This window comes from Rhinolophus ferrumequinum, chromosome 8 (assembly GCF_004115265.2).
Source record: "Rhinolophus ferrumequinum isolate MPI-CBG mRhiFer1 chromosome 8, mRhiFer1_v1.p, whole genome shotgun sequence".
Lineage (NCBI taxonomy): Eukaryota > Metazoa > Chordata > Mammalia > Chiroptera > Rhinolophidae > Rhinolophus > Rhinolophus ferrumequinum.
The window spans coordinates 10,254,398-10,268,743 of NC_046291.1; the positions used below are offsets into that span (position 1 = coordinate 10,254,398).

At 41.9% G+C, this 14,346-nt stretch overlaps 1 protein-coding gene across 1 annotated transcript in view; it reads right to left on the reverse strand.

Moving 5' to 3' along the window:
• RHBDD1 (rhomboid domain containing 1) overlaps positions 1-14,346 on the reverse strand; it is a 115,496-nt gene that overhangs the window by 74,567 nt on the left and 26,583 nt on the right. Inside the window, exons 2-3 of the mRNA XM_033112868.1 lie at positions 11,368-11,875; positions 9,986-10,118 (exon numbers count right to left, since the gene is read on the reverse strand). Coding sequence (XP_032968759.1) covers positions 9,986-10,118; positions 11,368-11,800 — 566 coding nt within the window. The 5' untranslated portion in view covers positions 11,801-11,875. The remainder of the gene's footprint in view (positions 1-9,985; positions 10,119-11,367; positions 11,876-14,346) is intronic.

Consider the following 14,346-nt stretch of genomic DNA (forward strand, 5'->3'; position numbering starts at 1 on the left):
GAATCACTGCTTTGCTCTCACCTTGAGTTCTCTTCAACTGTGAGCCCTCCTGGGAGACAGACAAATGAACTAACTCTCTTATAAGACTCATATAACTTTCTTTTCTGGGAGCCTGTAAAGACAGGAGGGAGGAAACGTATGAACGGACAAGTGAGGAATGCAGGAGAAAAGTTCCCCCTACTTCACCAAATCTGCTCCACAGTCTTGGAATGTTGATTCAAGCTTAACTTTTTTACAGGCTGTGAAAACATGTTTCCATGAAATAAAACAAAGGGTGAGTATCAATTCTATACATACACCTGTCATCATTCAAGCTTATTAGAAAAATGCAACAGTCCCACTTAGATACAAAGAAAAACTATGTGATTGTGCCATAGAGACACAAAACCAGTGCTTCAGAAAATGCTCAGCTGGACAATAAATAAACAAATACATTTGTATATACGCCGGTACCTATACACATACGGGTACACACACTAAACAACTTGGGAGCATCACATTGCACCTACTAAAAAAGTGTTTTTTAAATGATGACACCCAGGGCAGTCCAATTGGTGCTGCAAATACTGACACAAATGACACAATAAATAGGCATAACTTCTTGAAACACAACTTAACCTATCCTTGAAAACCATGAACCCCAGACAGAGGCCCTCTCCCCTCTCAATGAGCTGCCCCAACACTGCCCCCACCCGGAGAATACCAGTCCTCCCTGAGCTCTCACCCGTCAGGTCCTTCCTGTTAAAGCTTTCTGCCTCAAGACTATTCATTTGGGTATCATTGGATTTACATATTTCTCACCTGCTTATTTATACAAATCCTCACTTTATACCTTTTTAAATTTTTTTCTTCAATTATAGTTGACATTCAATATTATATTAGTTTCAGGTGTACAGTGTAGTGGTTAGACATTTATAGATCTTAACCCTATATCCACTTGGTTATTTTTTCTTTTCTACTAAGCTGTTGGTAACGCTTCTACATTTAAAAAGTTTAGAAAAGAACGTTACACTTACCTTTGGGAAAATGTGTTAACTTTTACACCTCATTTTCTTTGCTCCAGATAACCCCTTCTCCATGAATTTTCAAAGGATTTTATTAATAACGTTGTTTATAACGGATCAGTATTTCTGATTTAGGGAAAGTCTAAGGCTGTTAACCGCACATCTCCGTATACAGACAGCTGTAATATCTCGAGAACTGGCAGAGCCATTCGTGAGCCTTGTGAACACACAGCACTCATTCTAACAAAAGACAATAAATCAGCAGAAATCTGTGATCACAGCCTGTTCTCACTGCCACCAAAGTCCTGGCAATCTAATTATCTCGTCCACTAAAATGACGCTGAGCCTACACATATGTTTAACTCTAGTTTAAGCAACTAGTAGGTGCTTTAAAGGAACACCTCTCAAAAGTGTTGTACTGTGTCCCACCATGAAAAGGCACTTTAGACTTGACCCAGTACACACACACATAGAGCTCAAAGAGAAGTTCCTTGAAATAATACGCTTCCTACATTTAACACTAATATTGTGTTCTCTCTCTCCTGCTGCTTGTGACGCACTAAATCGATTTCAGGATCTTATGCAGGGTTAGAACCCACAGCTGAAAACCACTACTTTCAAGCCCTGCTGCTTGATGGGTGATGTCATCAGGTCTCACGGTGCTGCAGCGTCTCAGTATGGATCCATCACCAAGCCTCTATCCTTTGCTCTCGTTTGCTTCAATTATTCTTACTCCCCAAACACTGTCCTTAGTACTCTTTTCGTTTCATTTTACTTTCCTCCTTTCCTTTTCATTAGCCTCACTGTTGCCATTATAGCTGCCACAGAACAAATCTCCCCGAACGTAGTGGCATAAAACAACAAGCATTTCTTTCACCTCAGTCTCTGTCGGTCAGAAATGTCCAAGGAGCAGCACAGAGGGCAGCGGTCTCCGCTCCGCCATGCCAAGGCCGGGCTGACTCCAGGCCGTACCTAAAGGCCGTTCACTCACACGTTTGGTGTTGATGCCACTGGAGGCTGGGCTCTTCCTCGGAGCATGGTGGACCCCGGGCAGTTGGGCTTCTCACGTGGGCTCCAGGGGCAAGTGTTTCAGCCCACAAGGCAAGAAACTGCCTGCCTCAGAAGTAATGTGGCACTTTTGCTGCTGTCTATTGGTTATAGCGAGTCACAAATCCACACAATTCGGGGTGCCACCTCTTGACGGTGGAATGGAAAAGTACTAAACAAATGTGGAACAGGAGATGGTGTGACAGTCCTCTTCTAAATGGTAATTCCCCATCCTCCTTCCTAAGTTGGAAGGCAAAGCTCCAACATTCTACTATGTAGCTAGATCCATATGGTGTCGACTTCCACTTCAAAACGTAACACACCCTGCTGAACTCACTGTCCTCTTCTTTCGCGTTCCCCATCTCAGTGCTACTGGGGACGGAAAAACTGTAGGTTGCATTTTAGATAAATATGTCAGAAGCACCTTATGACAAAATGTAAGCAGAGACAAGGAGAGAACGCAAAGGAGCATGGTAGTTCCATGCAGCCCAATGCATTCTGTCCCGTATGGGACACAGGCAGGTTTTACAGTCAATCTCCATAGGAAGAGAGAAGCAGCCATTCTCCTTTGGACAAAGAGTTCACACTGACAGTTGTTAATTAGCAACGTCAGTGGCTACGTTGATTTTTACATACGTTCTACTGCATCCGTCTCTCCCTGATCCCTGATTACATGAAGCTCCCTTGGAAGAGGTTGTTCAGGTTCTACATCAGCAACTCTCTTTTCCTACAAGCTAAGAAACCTTCAAGTGGCTCAAGAGGTAGCCTTAGAGTTTAGAGCCACAATTTTCAAAGTGTGCTCCAGGGACTACTGGAGGTCCCTGAGATCTTTCCAGAGGCTCAGAGTCAGAACTATTTTCATAACAACATCAAGCCATTATTTGCCTGTTTCGCTGTGTTGACATCTGTGCTGGTGGCACAAAAGCACAGGTGGGTACCAAGGTTGATGCCTTAGCATGAATCAGACGAGGCCGTGGCCCCAAACAGCGCCAAGAGCCATGGAATTCCTCACAGCCACGCACTCGGTTAGACAAACAAACCAAAAAAAGTGGAAGTTTTGTTTCAGAATATCTTTGATGAAGCAGTAAAATACTTAATTTAAAAAAAATATCAATGTCAGCACACATCCTTTTAATATGTTATGTGGCAAAATGGTAAATACGCATAAAGCACTTCAGCTGTATCTCAAAGTAAAATGTTTGTCTCCAGGTGACCCACCCGTGCGGTTGTCTGAGCTGCGAGATGAACTGAACGAGCCACTGTTTTCATGGACCACTCCCCACCAGGCTTACTTAAAAGAAAAGCTGACAGACTGTGCTTAAATACATGGAAAACGGCGCACATTTTATCAAAGATAAACAAAGTGAGCCTCCACAAAAAAAAACAACAACTGGAGGTATTCATTGTCACTGATAAATCTGAGCTTTCAAGTAAAAATTAGAATTTTGGAAAAATTCTACCAACTACCATTGAGTTTGACAGCTTCCCAATACTTTAAGACATTTCTGATGAGATTGGTGAAGATATTAACAAATGTGAAATTTTGATGTTATATAATTAAACTTGTCATTATTTATAAGGTCTGCATCATCAGTGAACTAACATTTCCAAACGACCAATACATGATATTAGAAAATTATGTATGAGTAAAAGGTTCATTCAAAGTTTAAGCTAGATCAGGGGTGGCTGGATGGCTCAGTTGGTTAGAGCCAAGCTCTTCACAACAGGGTTGTCGGCTGATTCCCACGTGGGATGGTGGGCTGCGCCCCCTGCAACTAAAGATTGAAAATGGCGACCGGACTTGGAACTGAGCTGCGCCCTCCACAACTAGATTGAAGGACGACTTAGAGATTATGGGCCTCGGAGGGTTTGGAGTGATTCGGCCATAACCCAGGAATGCGGGCAGCCACCAGAAGCCGGAAGAGGCAGGAACAGATTCTCCCCCAGAGCCTCCAGAGGGACCACGGCCCTTGACTGCAGCCCAGTGACACTGAGTTCAGGTTTTTAGCTTCCAAAACCACGAGGGAATAAATTTCAGTTGTTTTAAGCCACCAAGTTTGTGGTAATTAGTTACAGAAGCAAGGAGAAATTGCTACAGATGTTGTCTATTATCTGCATATAGAATTATTTTCCAACATCCCTGGAGGACTCTAGAATAATGTATGTTCATTGTCCTGGGTTATCTCACTGCCCGTGTAGGTGGTAATCCACCCAACAACTAAACCTACAACCTCTTGACTCCAATAACCTTCTATTCCTCAGTTTCATAGCATCACAGACACGCTCTGGACCATTCCACCAGTAAAACAGACTCCGCATCTTATCTTCGGATACCAATTCCTATTCACAGGGCTCTCTGTTTTCAAACTCGACAAAACCTCCACTCCATCCCGCCATTGCCCACAGTCTACAGGCCTCTTCGGTTTCCTTTCTTTCCCTTCCCCGTAGTCACCACTAGGGACAATCCTCTCCACAGAACCCACTGGGGAATGTGCCAAGAAGCTCAGGGAGCATCAGGCCCCTCACTCTGAGGGACCCTTCAGAGCTGTGGGACGGGTCCACGCAACATGTTCACATGGTCATCCTTTTTTGAAAAATTTGTGAAAGTGAGGTATCTTAACCACAATAGGGTAAAACGTCTATCTCTTTCCACTCCAACTTCCCCTCTGTCACACCTCCTCCCAGCTCAGGTGGCATTGGAGTGGCCACAGACATTTTGGGGATTCAACTAAAGAGAAGCCGAATTGAACATATATTAAGTTTGGGTTCAGTGGGGCTTATTTATGTGGTTCACAGTCATTTTGACGCAGGTTAAGTCACCGTTAGTCATTGCTGTGTAGAAGTGGCTTCCAGAAATATTCTTAATACCCACTGTGTGTCCTTAACTAGAATTTTAACAGGAGGCACAGATATGGAACTCCGACAGCCCTGTCAAGAGTCCTAAAGCAGCCAGCACCGGCAGCGTCAGCATGCTGGAATCAGAACTCAGAGTCTGGAAAATTCTTCCAATTACCACGCAGGTAAATTGTAAGTCGAAGATTCAGTTCCTAATAATTAAAACATAGTGACAACAGAAATTCTCCATCAGGAATAGACTAGATAACGTAGTACATGAAATTATATATCCACCACCCACTTCCCTTTTCTTTTTTGAGAATCATGCAAAATACACTTTATCAGAATTCCTGTGTTTGTAGCTATCAACTATTTTCGAATCATATCAAAAGCTGTAAATGGAAGTAGTGAATAAGTTCTTGGGTTTCTGGTAATCCAATTAATGAAGAAGAATGAATCATAAGAATAAGGTAATATTCCTTATTGACACAGCACAATGTTATCAGTATCCATGAAGAAAACATAAATCTTGTACTATGCCACTAAAGACCATGGATGACGCTAAACTCAATTCAAAGAACAGCCAAGAAACTTGAAAACTGTACAAGAAAACTTGAAAAGTCCTTACATTTTACAGCTCATATGTAAAAATACCTTAATAGAGGTCCCACAATTCTAAAACTTTACACAGTAAGTTGTGAAAGAAGCTTTGCTACACTCTCAATAATAAAAAATTGATTTTGATGCACCATGCTGTTCTCTCTACAGAAATGCTATTGCCAAATTATTGTCACATGAAGAAAAGATCAAAGAGTATGCAGCAAAACCTGTGGGAGAAAATATTACAGAGGCATGCCAGGGAGTTAATATTATTTTTATGGATTTTGTAATGTTTATAGTATTGGTCAGCTCTTAAAAATGCGTAAATTGCTGTGCTTTCTTTTCTCATTTAAAATTTTTACTTCTGTTTCTAATTTTGTATTTCTTGCTTAACGAGGAACCACAACATTGACTGAGCTTCAAGCCCGAGAAACCAAGATCTGCCCTTGACAGAACACTTACCTTCCTCGATTCCTTGCCTTTGGCCATTAACCTCCAACCCTGGATTTACCCCAGGTAGTAAATGCAGAAGGAACAATAGAATCAGAAAATCATCTTTCACAACACACCATGAAATGACCAATTTGGATAATGATCAGGAGATGTATACTAAACCATAAGGACAAAGGTTACTGAGAACAAACTCAGTAACATGATGTCCCAATATCAACCCCACAGAATACTTGCTAATTATAAAGGGATAGCTGTACCCTCATAAGGGAGACTATCTTAATCAAGTGATTAAACTCACAACTCCTAATTGTGACAATCTGGTATTAGCCTTTCTGATGTGATGCAATATGGCGTCTACAGCATCTCCACATGAAGTATTCTTGCCAAAAAAACTCAGTGGAAGTCTTTAGACCTAACTTCCAGTTTACAGAAATGCAGAGATGAGAGAAACAAGTTAAATCACCTTACAAGGAAACCAGCAGACAAATCTAGAACGTGGAACAGTCTACAAAACAAGAGACGTAGTCTCTTCAAAAATTTTCCATGACATTAATGTCCAATGTCATGGAAAAGTACAAAGGTGGAAGGGCTGCCTTAGAGTAAAAGAGAACAAAGAAATATAATAATCAAATGCACGGTGTGAACCTTGACTGCATCCTGGTCCTACTTCATGCCCCGCCCCCTGAAAAAAAGTTACAAGAGACATTTTGAAAACTGGGAGATTTGAATAAGGACCAATTAATTACTTGGCAACACTGGGGAAATACTATTAATTTTCTTCAGTATGACAACAGTAATGTGATTACGCAAAGGAATAACTTTACTTTTTAGAGATGTGTGCTGAAGATTTTAAGGGTGAAGTTATCATGATGTTTGCAATTTATTTCAAATGGTTCAGCAACTTTAGGTTTGAGAATTTTTACAATTAAAAAACTGGAAAAAGCAAAAAGCATATTAAATCTATTTTTCTCTCATTTGATCAATCTAACCAAGCAGTTTTTCGCAGGGTCAAAATAATTACTCTCCTCAAACATGAGCAGTGAGGCAGTACCCAAAGCCATGTGGCTAAGGTTTTCAGAACTGCCATGTTGGACTAAACAGTCGCCTAGAGTCCAAAATCAGTCATGGCCTGCTTCATTTGTGTTTAAGAGCAGCTCACGGGAATTTTCAGACTGCTGATTGTCATTCAGGATGGAAAAGTCAAGTAGGAACAAGGGACGGGGAGAGACAGAACTCAAACAAACAAAATTAAATAACAGCTAGTTTATTATTTTGAGGAAGAAAAAGAAATCAAGCATGATTTCTTTTGGGAACATTGCACACTTTCGGTGATTTATCGCATAACAAAAATGATGAGTTCAGTACCGTATCGTTTATAAAGCACTTTCATATGGATCACTTCTTTCTTTGACTCCTTCAAAATGACATGACACAGGAAAGTAAGTAATATTCCCATCTAACAGATAAGCACAAGGAGGCTCAGAGAGGCTGTATAATTAGATGGAGGTCCTACAGCCAGGATGCGAGCCCAGGTCCTTTCACACTTAACACGGTCCTGCAGCGCGCTCACTGAGTGGCTGCCTTACTCTGGATAACGTTCATCTCTCTGAGCCTCAGTTTTCAGACTAGATAGCCTTAGGCTCATCAGAGAAACTGCACAAGTTCAGAATTGGGGCTAGAAATGTAGACTAGAAAGTAACAGGTGGCATCAGATCCCCCTTCCTTCCATTAACCCCAGGGGGCGGGGTGGAAGGTGGGAAGGGGCCGGAGCTAAGCCTGTGAGAAGGCAGCCACCTGAAGCAGCCTGCACCCCTCCCTCGTGGGCCACCTCAGGCACGGGGACACTTTACAGACCCAGTTGCCTCCCAGGGTTCCAGGACATGCCCAGAAATGAGAAGACCACGTGAGGCAAAGCAATCACTGAAACAAGGTCCACACAAGTACTGTGAAAAGTAAGAGCATCAGGAAAGGGGTGTGATTACTTCTCTGTGCAGGTCAAGTCCACGCCCCTCACAATGCCTCCTGGCTGGCTGGCTGTTTGGAGGGGCTTCCCTCCAGAACACTCTGTAATCAGGGGAAATTACTAATTCCACAGCTTTCATAAAACACAGAGATCCACCAAATGTTTGGTTGGCAGATTTTTTTTTTCTCCCAAAGGGCAGCTCATTAAGTCCAATAATAAAGCAGGATTTGTTCTGAAGATTTCCAGTGTTTTCCCAATGAAAATTCTAATTGACAACCACCAGGAGAGTAACAATGCAGAGCAAAGAGAGTTCTGGTTTCTCCCATTCTTCCAAGATCCATCTCAAAGAAGCACTTGCTTCTTAGGTTTCCTGGACCAGTGTTTAGCTCAGTCTTTATCTGGACACATGCATAAATAGATGGTTGCATATCAGAAGCTTTTTACTCCAAGTAGTCAAATCTTAAAAACCAAAAGATTTATTCTTTCGAACTTCAAAGATAAGGAATTTCACTTAATTCCCATGTCTCTCCACGCAGGATAAGCATATTGCATAAAAATACAACCATGCCTTTTCCATGTAAAGAAGGCAGGGGGGCGGGGGGGGGGGACTCTAAAAATAATAAAATGCAGGATGCGAGTCTTTAGAAATAGTTGCATGAGAATATTAAAGGCACTGCTATTCAAAGGATTCATTATAGAATTAAAGTTCAAGTACCAAAGGGAATGATTTTCATATGAATGTTGAGTATTGCTGTCACATACGAGAGTGTCTCCTCCACATTGAGAAGCAAGTCAGAGAGCTGTGAGTGACAAGGCATAGAGGGGGCTGTTCAGATAAGGGACAGACATTACCGGACCCTTTTTCAAAGACAACTTTGAAGATTTTGTTAGGCTTTGTTCCTGGAACTGTCACAAAATAACAATACAGTTGCAAATGAGTGGTGTTCAGTGGCCATATCACTGCCTTTTACAGACCAGCTGGCAACGCTGCCCATGATGGCAAATTAGCATTAGAGAAAGTCTCAGGGTTACCAGGCTGACGTACAGCCCAAGGAAGATATTCTCAAGTGAAGAACAACACCCAAGAGCCGCACAAACCAGAAGCAAAATAAAAACGCCTGTCTGAAAGGAACAGCCGTGAGAAAAATCACCCTTATTTCTTCCTGAATCTTCCTGAATCTCTCGCTTCTTCAGTGTCCACAACCCCACAGGAAAAATCAATCAACCAATCATGGGGCTTCCAGTTGCCATATACAGATTAAGAGAAGTGAAGTTGGTGGAAGAGGTGGAAAGATAACACGATTCACCCTCCTTTTTCTACACAGCAAGCAGAGAAAGGGACCAAAGTGGAAAAGCACAGGACCTCCGGCAGGAGCACCGGGACCAGGAGTCAGGGGGCTGGAATCCTAACTAGTCTGGTCTCTACCAGCAGCTGTTTGATGAGTCCCTTGACTTCCTGAATTTCCTTGTCCCGAGGAGTCATAGACATCAGCAGTTCTCAAACTGTGTTCCTTGGAGACCTTGGCTTCTGTGGTGGTGCCTTAGAGGCAGCCACAGTGACACAGGGTGACGAGAATGGGGCCCTATGCTGCCTCTCAATCCAAAACAGTTTGAAGGTGATCCATTTCATATGTCGAGGTTGTGAGTAAAGCCTTTTGTTTCCAGTTCTATCACCAAGACAATGCATAACTAAAATAGCTCAAAAGCACTGGACCAACATACCTTTTTATCATAATTACACGGTTTCTATGTGCCTCTTTGGATTACTGTTGTTAAAATTAATTAATTCATAGGCTAATTAATGTTGATCCTCAAATCTGTATATCAGGTTCTCTTACTCCTACTTAAAAGGTTAGAAAACCAAAGCTCGAATAAGACAAGTACCCCAAAATCACACAGCTAAGTAGGTAACAGGATTCAAACTCACGAATGTCTGACAGTAAAACCATTAAGCCTGATTCTATCCTTATGATTAAAGAATAAATCTCACTGTAAACAAAATTGGTTACCTCATTGTTATTGCAATTCCTTCTCCACAGAACATCAAGTTCTTCATTTGTATTCTCTAAGAGTAAACACTTACCCTGCCGAGACGAAATGAATGGCCACAAGTTCTGCCCAACAAGCAAATCTGTTGGGTACAGGAAAGCCCAAAACGTTGACAACACCTCCAGGGCAATAATGGTTGTTAAGAACTTTCAAAGCAAACAAAACTCCTAAAAGAGAAGAAAGAGCGTACAAATATCAACAATCTAAGAGATGATCAACATTTGCAAAGAAAACTAGTTGAAAGTGAAAATGATTATTCAATTACATCCAATTTTTTTGCTTTGAAAAATCCTCATTCCTTGTAAGTCGGCCTCGCTTTCAGTACAAAGATGGTGTTCAAGACAATCATCCTTCTGATATTTCTTAACGTAAAAGTTCCTACCGACTTTCTGAATGCTACTAAATACATGTCACATAAAATGGGGATGAAACACCAGCAGTGGTACTAAATGCCATTGAATTGTACACCTCAAAACCATTAATTTATGCCATGGGAATTTTAACACAATGAAAAAAAACTGTATATAACTAACGTGTATTTGTCTAACCTCTATGGAAAGAAATGTTGAAGGCAGAATATACTCTTTCTTCTCCCACAATTAGATGCATGAAAGTGCACCTTAGAGGAAAAGGGCGGGAGGGCAGGGAAATTAGACGGAAGGGTTAGAGTCCCTTCTGTTTTAGGACCATTTCCCTCCTCCCCTTCGTATTCTAATTTTCAGAACCCCTAATTTAAGCCCTGATGGCAATTTGAGCCCTATGACATATACGTAAAGTAAAAGAACTAGTGAGGGAAAAGTGAGCAACAACGCGACAGGAGGTTAAAGTCATGTAGAGTGGGTGCAAATCCCAGCTGTACCACTTACGAGGTGTGGAACCCTGAGCTAGTTTCCTTACTTCTCTGAGTCTTAGATTCCTCACCTACAAATCCAAGATGATGCCAGCTCCCTATGAACCTGTTACATGAATTAAACCGCATGAGTTATGCAGAACGACTATTATGGCTCCTAAAACATGGGGAGCGTGCCATGGTAGGCTGAGATGCATTTATTTTAAAGAAGTCACTACGAGGCATACTCATCTTCTTGGAGAGCTCCCTATCACAAATACACCTGTGGGTCTCTCCCTGGCCCCACCATGATGGAGCCAGTGTATATTTCCAGTACTGCATCTCCTACAAAACTACCTTTGAGCAGACCATAGTCCAAACTATCCAAGAGTAAATGATGCAGAGCAAAACTTATGTCCCACCTGTGCTCCAGTCAGCCTCCTCTCTCCAAAATCCAACGCCCCGCAACCCTGAACCACTCAGAATTCAGTTCCCTCACCAACTAGAGACCCAGGATTTGTAAGAGGACAGCAGCCACGCCTCCCATACTGGCTATGCATGCTACCTTAGGACTCTGTCTGCCTTACCTGAGAAACCTACAGCACAATTCCTTCGGAAACCAGGTTCACCCATTAATTCTGCAATAGCAAGTTCCAAGAACAGGTACACCACCCCAGTGAGTAGGGAGAATGTGATGATGATGTAGGCAAACCATCTACTTCCTAGTCTTCTTTCGAGATTCATTCCTTTCCACAGCATAGATACCATATTGAAATACAAATGCCAGTCGTCTGCATGGTGAACCGGAGAAAGCAGTAAGCGCTGCCAGTCTTTCTGCTGGTAACATTTCTCCACGCTAAGGCAGGAGTTCTGCAGCGGCTTCAGAGGGCTCAGGAAGAACCAGATGTTGAGAGCCAAAGTTGCTAGGGTGACAGGTGGGATATTGTTGATCCCAACATGGAAGATTTGAGAAAGGAGCAGAAGAAGCCCAGTATTAAGTCCTCTTGATCTCCGCTGCATGGTCTGCTATCAACCCAGTGATGGGAAAATGTGCTCAGGTTTTAGGAATCCAGGGAGGTACACAGACAGTTGAACCTGAAACATAGAATAAAATACGTAAGAAAATCCACCACTTAAAAATGAAAACATTGATAAGATATGCACTTAAAGGCAAGCTTACATTACGTACAGCCCACCTCTCATCCATCAGAACATTTGTTTCCAGTGTCCTCCAGAGTAACACCCAGGACACTGGCTGGCAGCCTTCTTTCATATTATATTCTAAAATAGAAATTTTATCACAAATCCCAATGGACCAGTTAATAGATGTGTATGCTTTCTCTGACAAATATGTCATGGAAATACGACTTGTCTTTCTTTTAAGGAAACTTGCAACTTAAAAAAACCCTACGAAGATAGTACATAAATATTTAATAATGATGTCTGCTGAGAACGTTGGTCAGGATTCTTTACCGCCTTCATTTTTTTCAAAGAAATATTCAGTTCTGATATATTACATAGAGTTTGCTCCAAGGTTTTTAAACATCAATAGCAAGTTTTAAAACATAAGTATACATTATCTCCTATTCTACACTGCTAGGTATCAACTGCCAGAATACTTTATTTTCACAAAAACCTCAACTTTTAAACATTACCTACTATGTGCCAAATCCTGCACTGAAACACAGTCCCTGTTTTTAAGGAGCTCATTTTCTACGAAGATGTAAACCAATAACTGCCAAACAACATTTGAAACACAGTGACAGAGGGCACCTGGTCCCCAGGCACAGGATTCAGCCTGAGTGGTGACATGACTCTGGTCTTCAGGGTGAACTGAAGTTGGTGACCAAGAAGAGTTCCAGGGTTCAGCGGTCTGCTTCTTCACTCCCTGAACTTGGGCTGGCCTTGCGACTTGTTTTATGGATGGAAGGCAGAGGAAAGGACACTCCATGAGTCCTGAATCTCGGCCTCAGGATGACCTGCAGGCTTGTGCTCTCACTTGAAACCCTGCCAAGCAACCATGTGGACAAGTCCAGGGCAGCCATCCCTCTGATGGCCCTGGGCATTAGCCAAACGGTACCCCAAAAGCAAACTGTCTAGAAGTCCAACAACTGACCACAGATGCATAAAATGAGTCCAGCTGAGCCATCTAATTGGTTGACCCACTGAACAGTGAGCCAAATAAATGATATCTTACTTCACCAAGTTTTGGAGTGGTTTGTTATGCAGCAATTACTAACCAATACAGAAGGTATTTGCTTTGGTGACGGACTGGTTTATGCTCATGGGAAGAAACTAGCAAAGAAAGAGACACAGACTAAAGATGCAGGAGATAAAAAGAATCAAGTCCTTAAAGGGAAGAGCCTTCTCCATCATCACATAATATTTATGTCATAACAGAAATGTCAGGTACAGATATGGGTCAGTCGGCAGAAAAGGAGACAGGATGCTGAAAAGGTACACGTCTAGTGGTTCTGTTTTTTCTGTGGAGCTTTCTTGGCCTCCACCCAAATAGGTAATTCTCTGAAACCCTAAAGATTCTTATTCAGAGGGCACATTAGAAAGTACATGGGCTTTGGAGCGAAAAAAGGGCAGGATTTTCCGACTGACTAGCCCTGTGACTTAGGGCAAATTACTTAAACTCTCTGAACTTCAATTTCTTCACATTAAATTGGAAATGCCTCCTTCCCAGGATGACTGTGACATGTCTGGAACAAAGTAGGTGCTAAGTCAATGGTAGCTACTTTTTTCATGACTACAAGGTAACCTCACTTATGTGAACAATCATTTCATGCAAATGGCAGCATCCTAATAAGCCTCAAATGTACTCCCCATTCCCCCATATGGAGTCTTACCAACATCACCCCCAAAAGAAATACCAAAGAAAACAATTGTGTGTGTGTGTGTGTGTGTCCCCATCATTAATACAACCCAAGTTTCTTTTTTCTTTTTTTTTTATTAGTTTCAGGTGCACAAGACAAAGTAATACTTAGACGTTTATCATTTACATCCCTCACACTGTGTCAACCCCCTCCCCCATCCACTGTCCCTCTGACATCGCACACAGCCATTACATTTCCACTGTCTCTATTCCTAATGCTGTACTCCGCTTCCTGTAACTATATACATATGTATATATATATAAACTTGTAGGTGACATTCATTATTGTTCAGCTTCAGCTTCAGGTGTACAGTGCAGCGATCAGGCATCTACATCATCCCTGAGGTGGTCTCCCTAAGGAGACAAGTGTCCATCGGATACCCTACAAAATCTTTACATTATTGATTACATTCCCCAAATTAACTTTCGTAACCCCGTGGCAATCTTGTGGTTACTGACTGTGCTTTCTAATCCCCTCACCTTCCCCCTTTATCCCCCCTCCCATCTAGCAACCCTCAGTTTTTACTCTATGTCTCCGAAACTGTTTCTAATTAGTTCATTTACTTATTCTTTTCTTTAGAATCCGCATATAAGTGAGATCATATGGTACTTATCTTTCTCTGTCTGACTTATTTCACTTAACATAATGTTCTCTAGGTCCATCAATGTTGTTGCAAATGGTAAG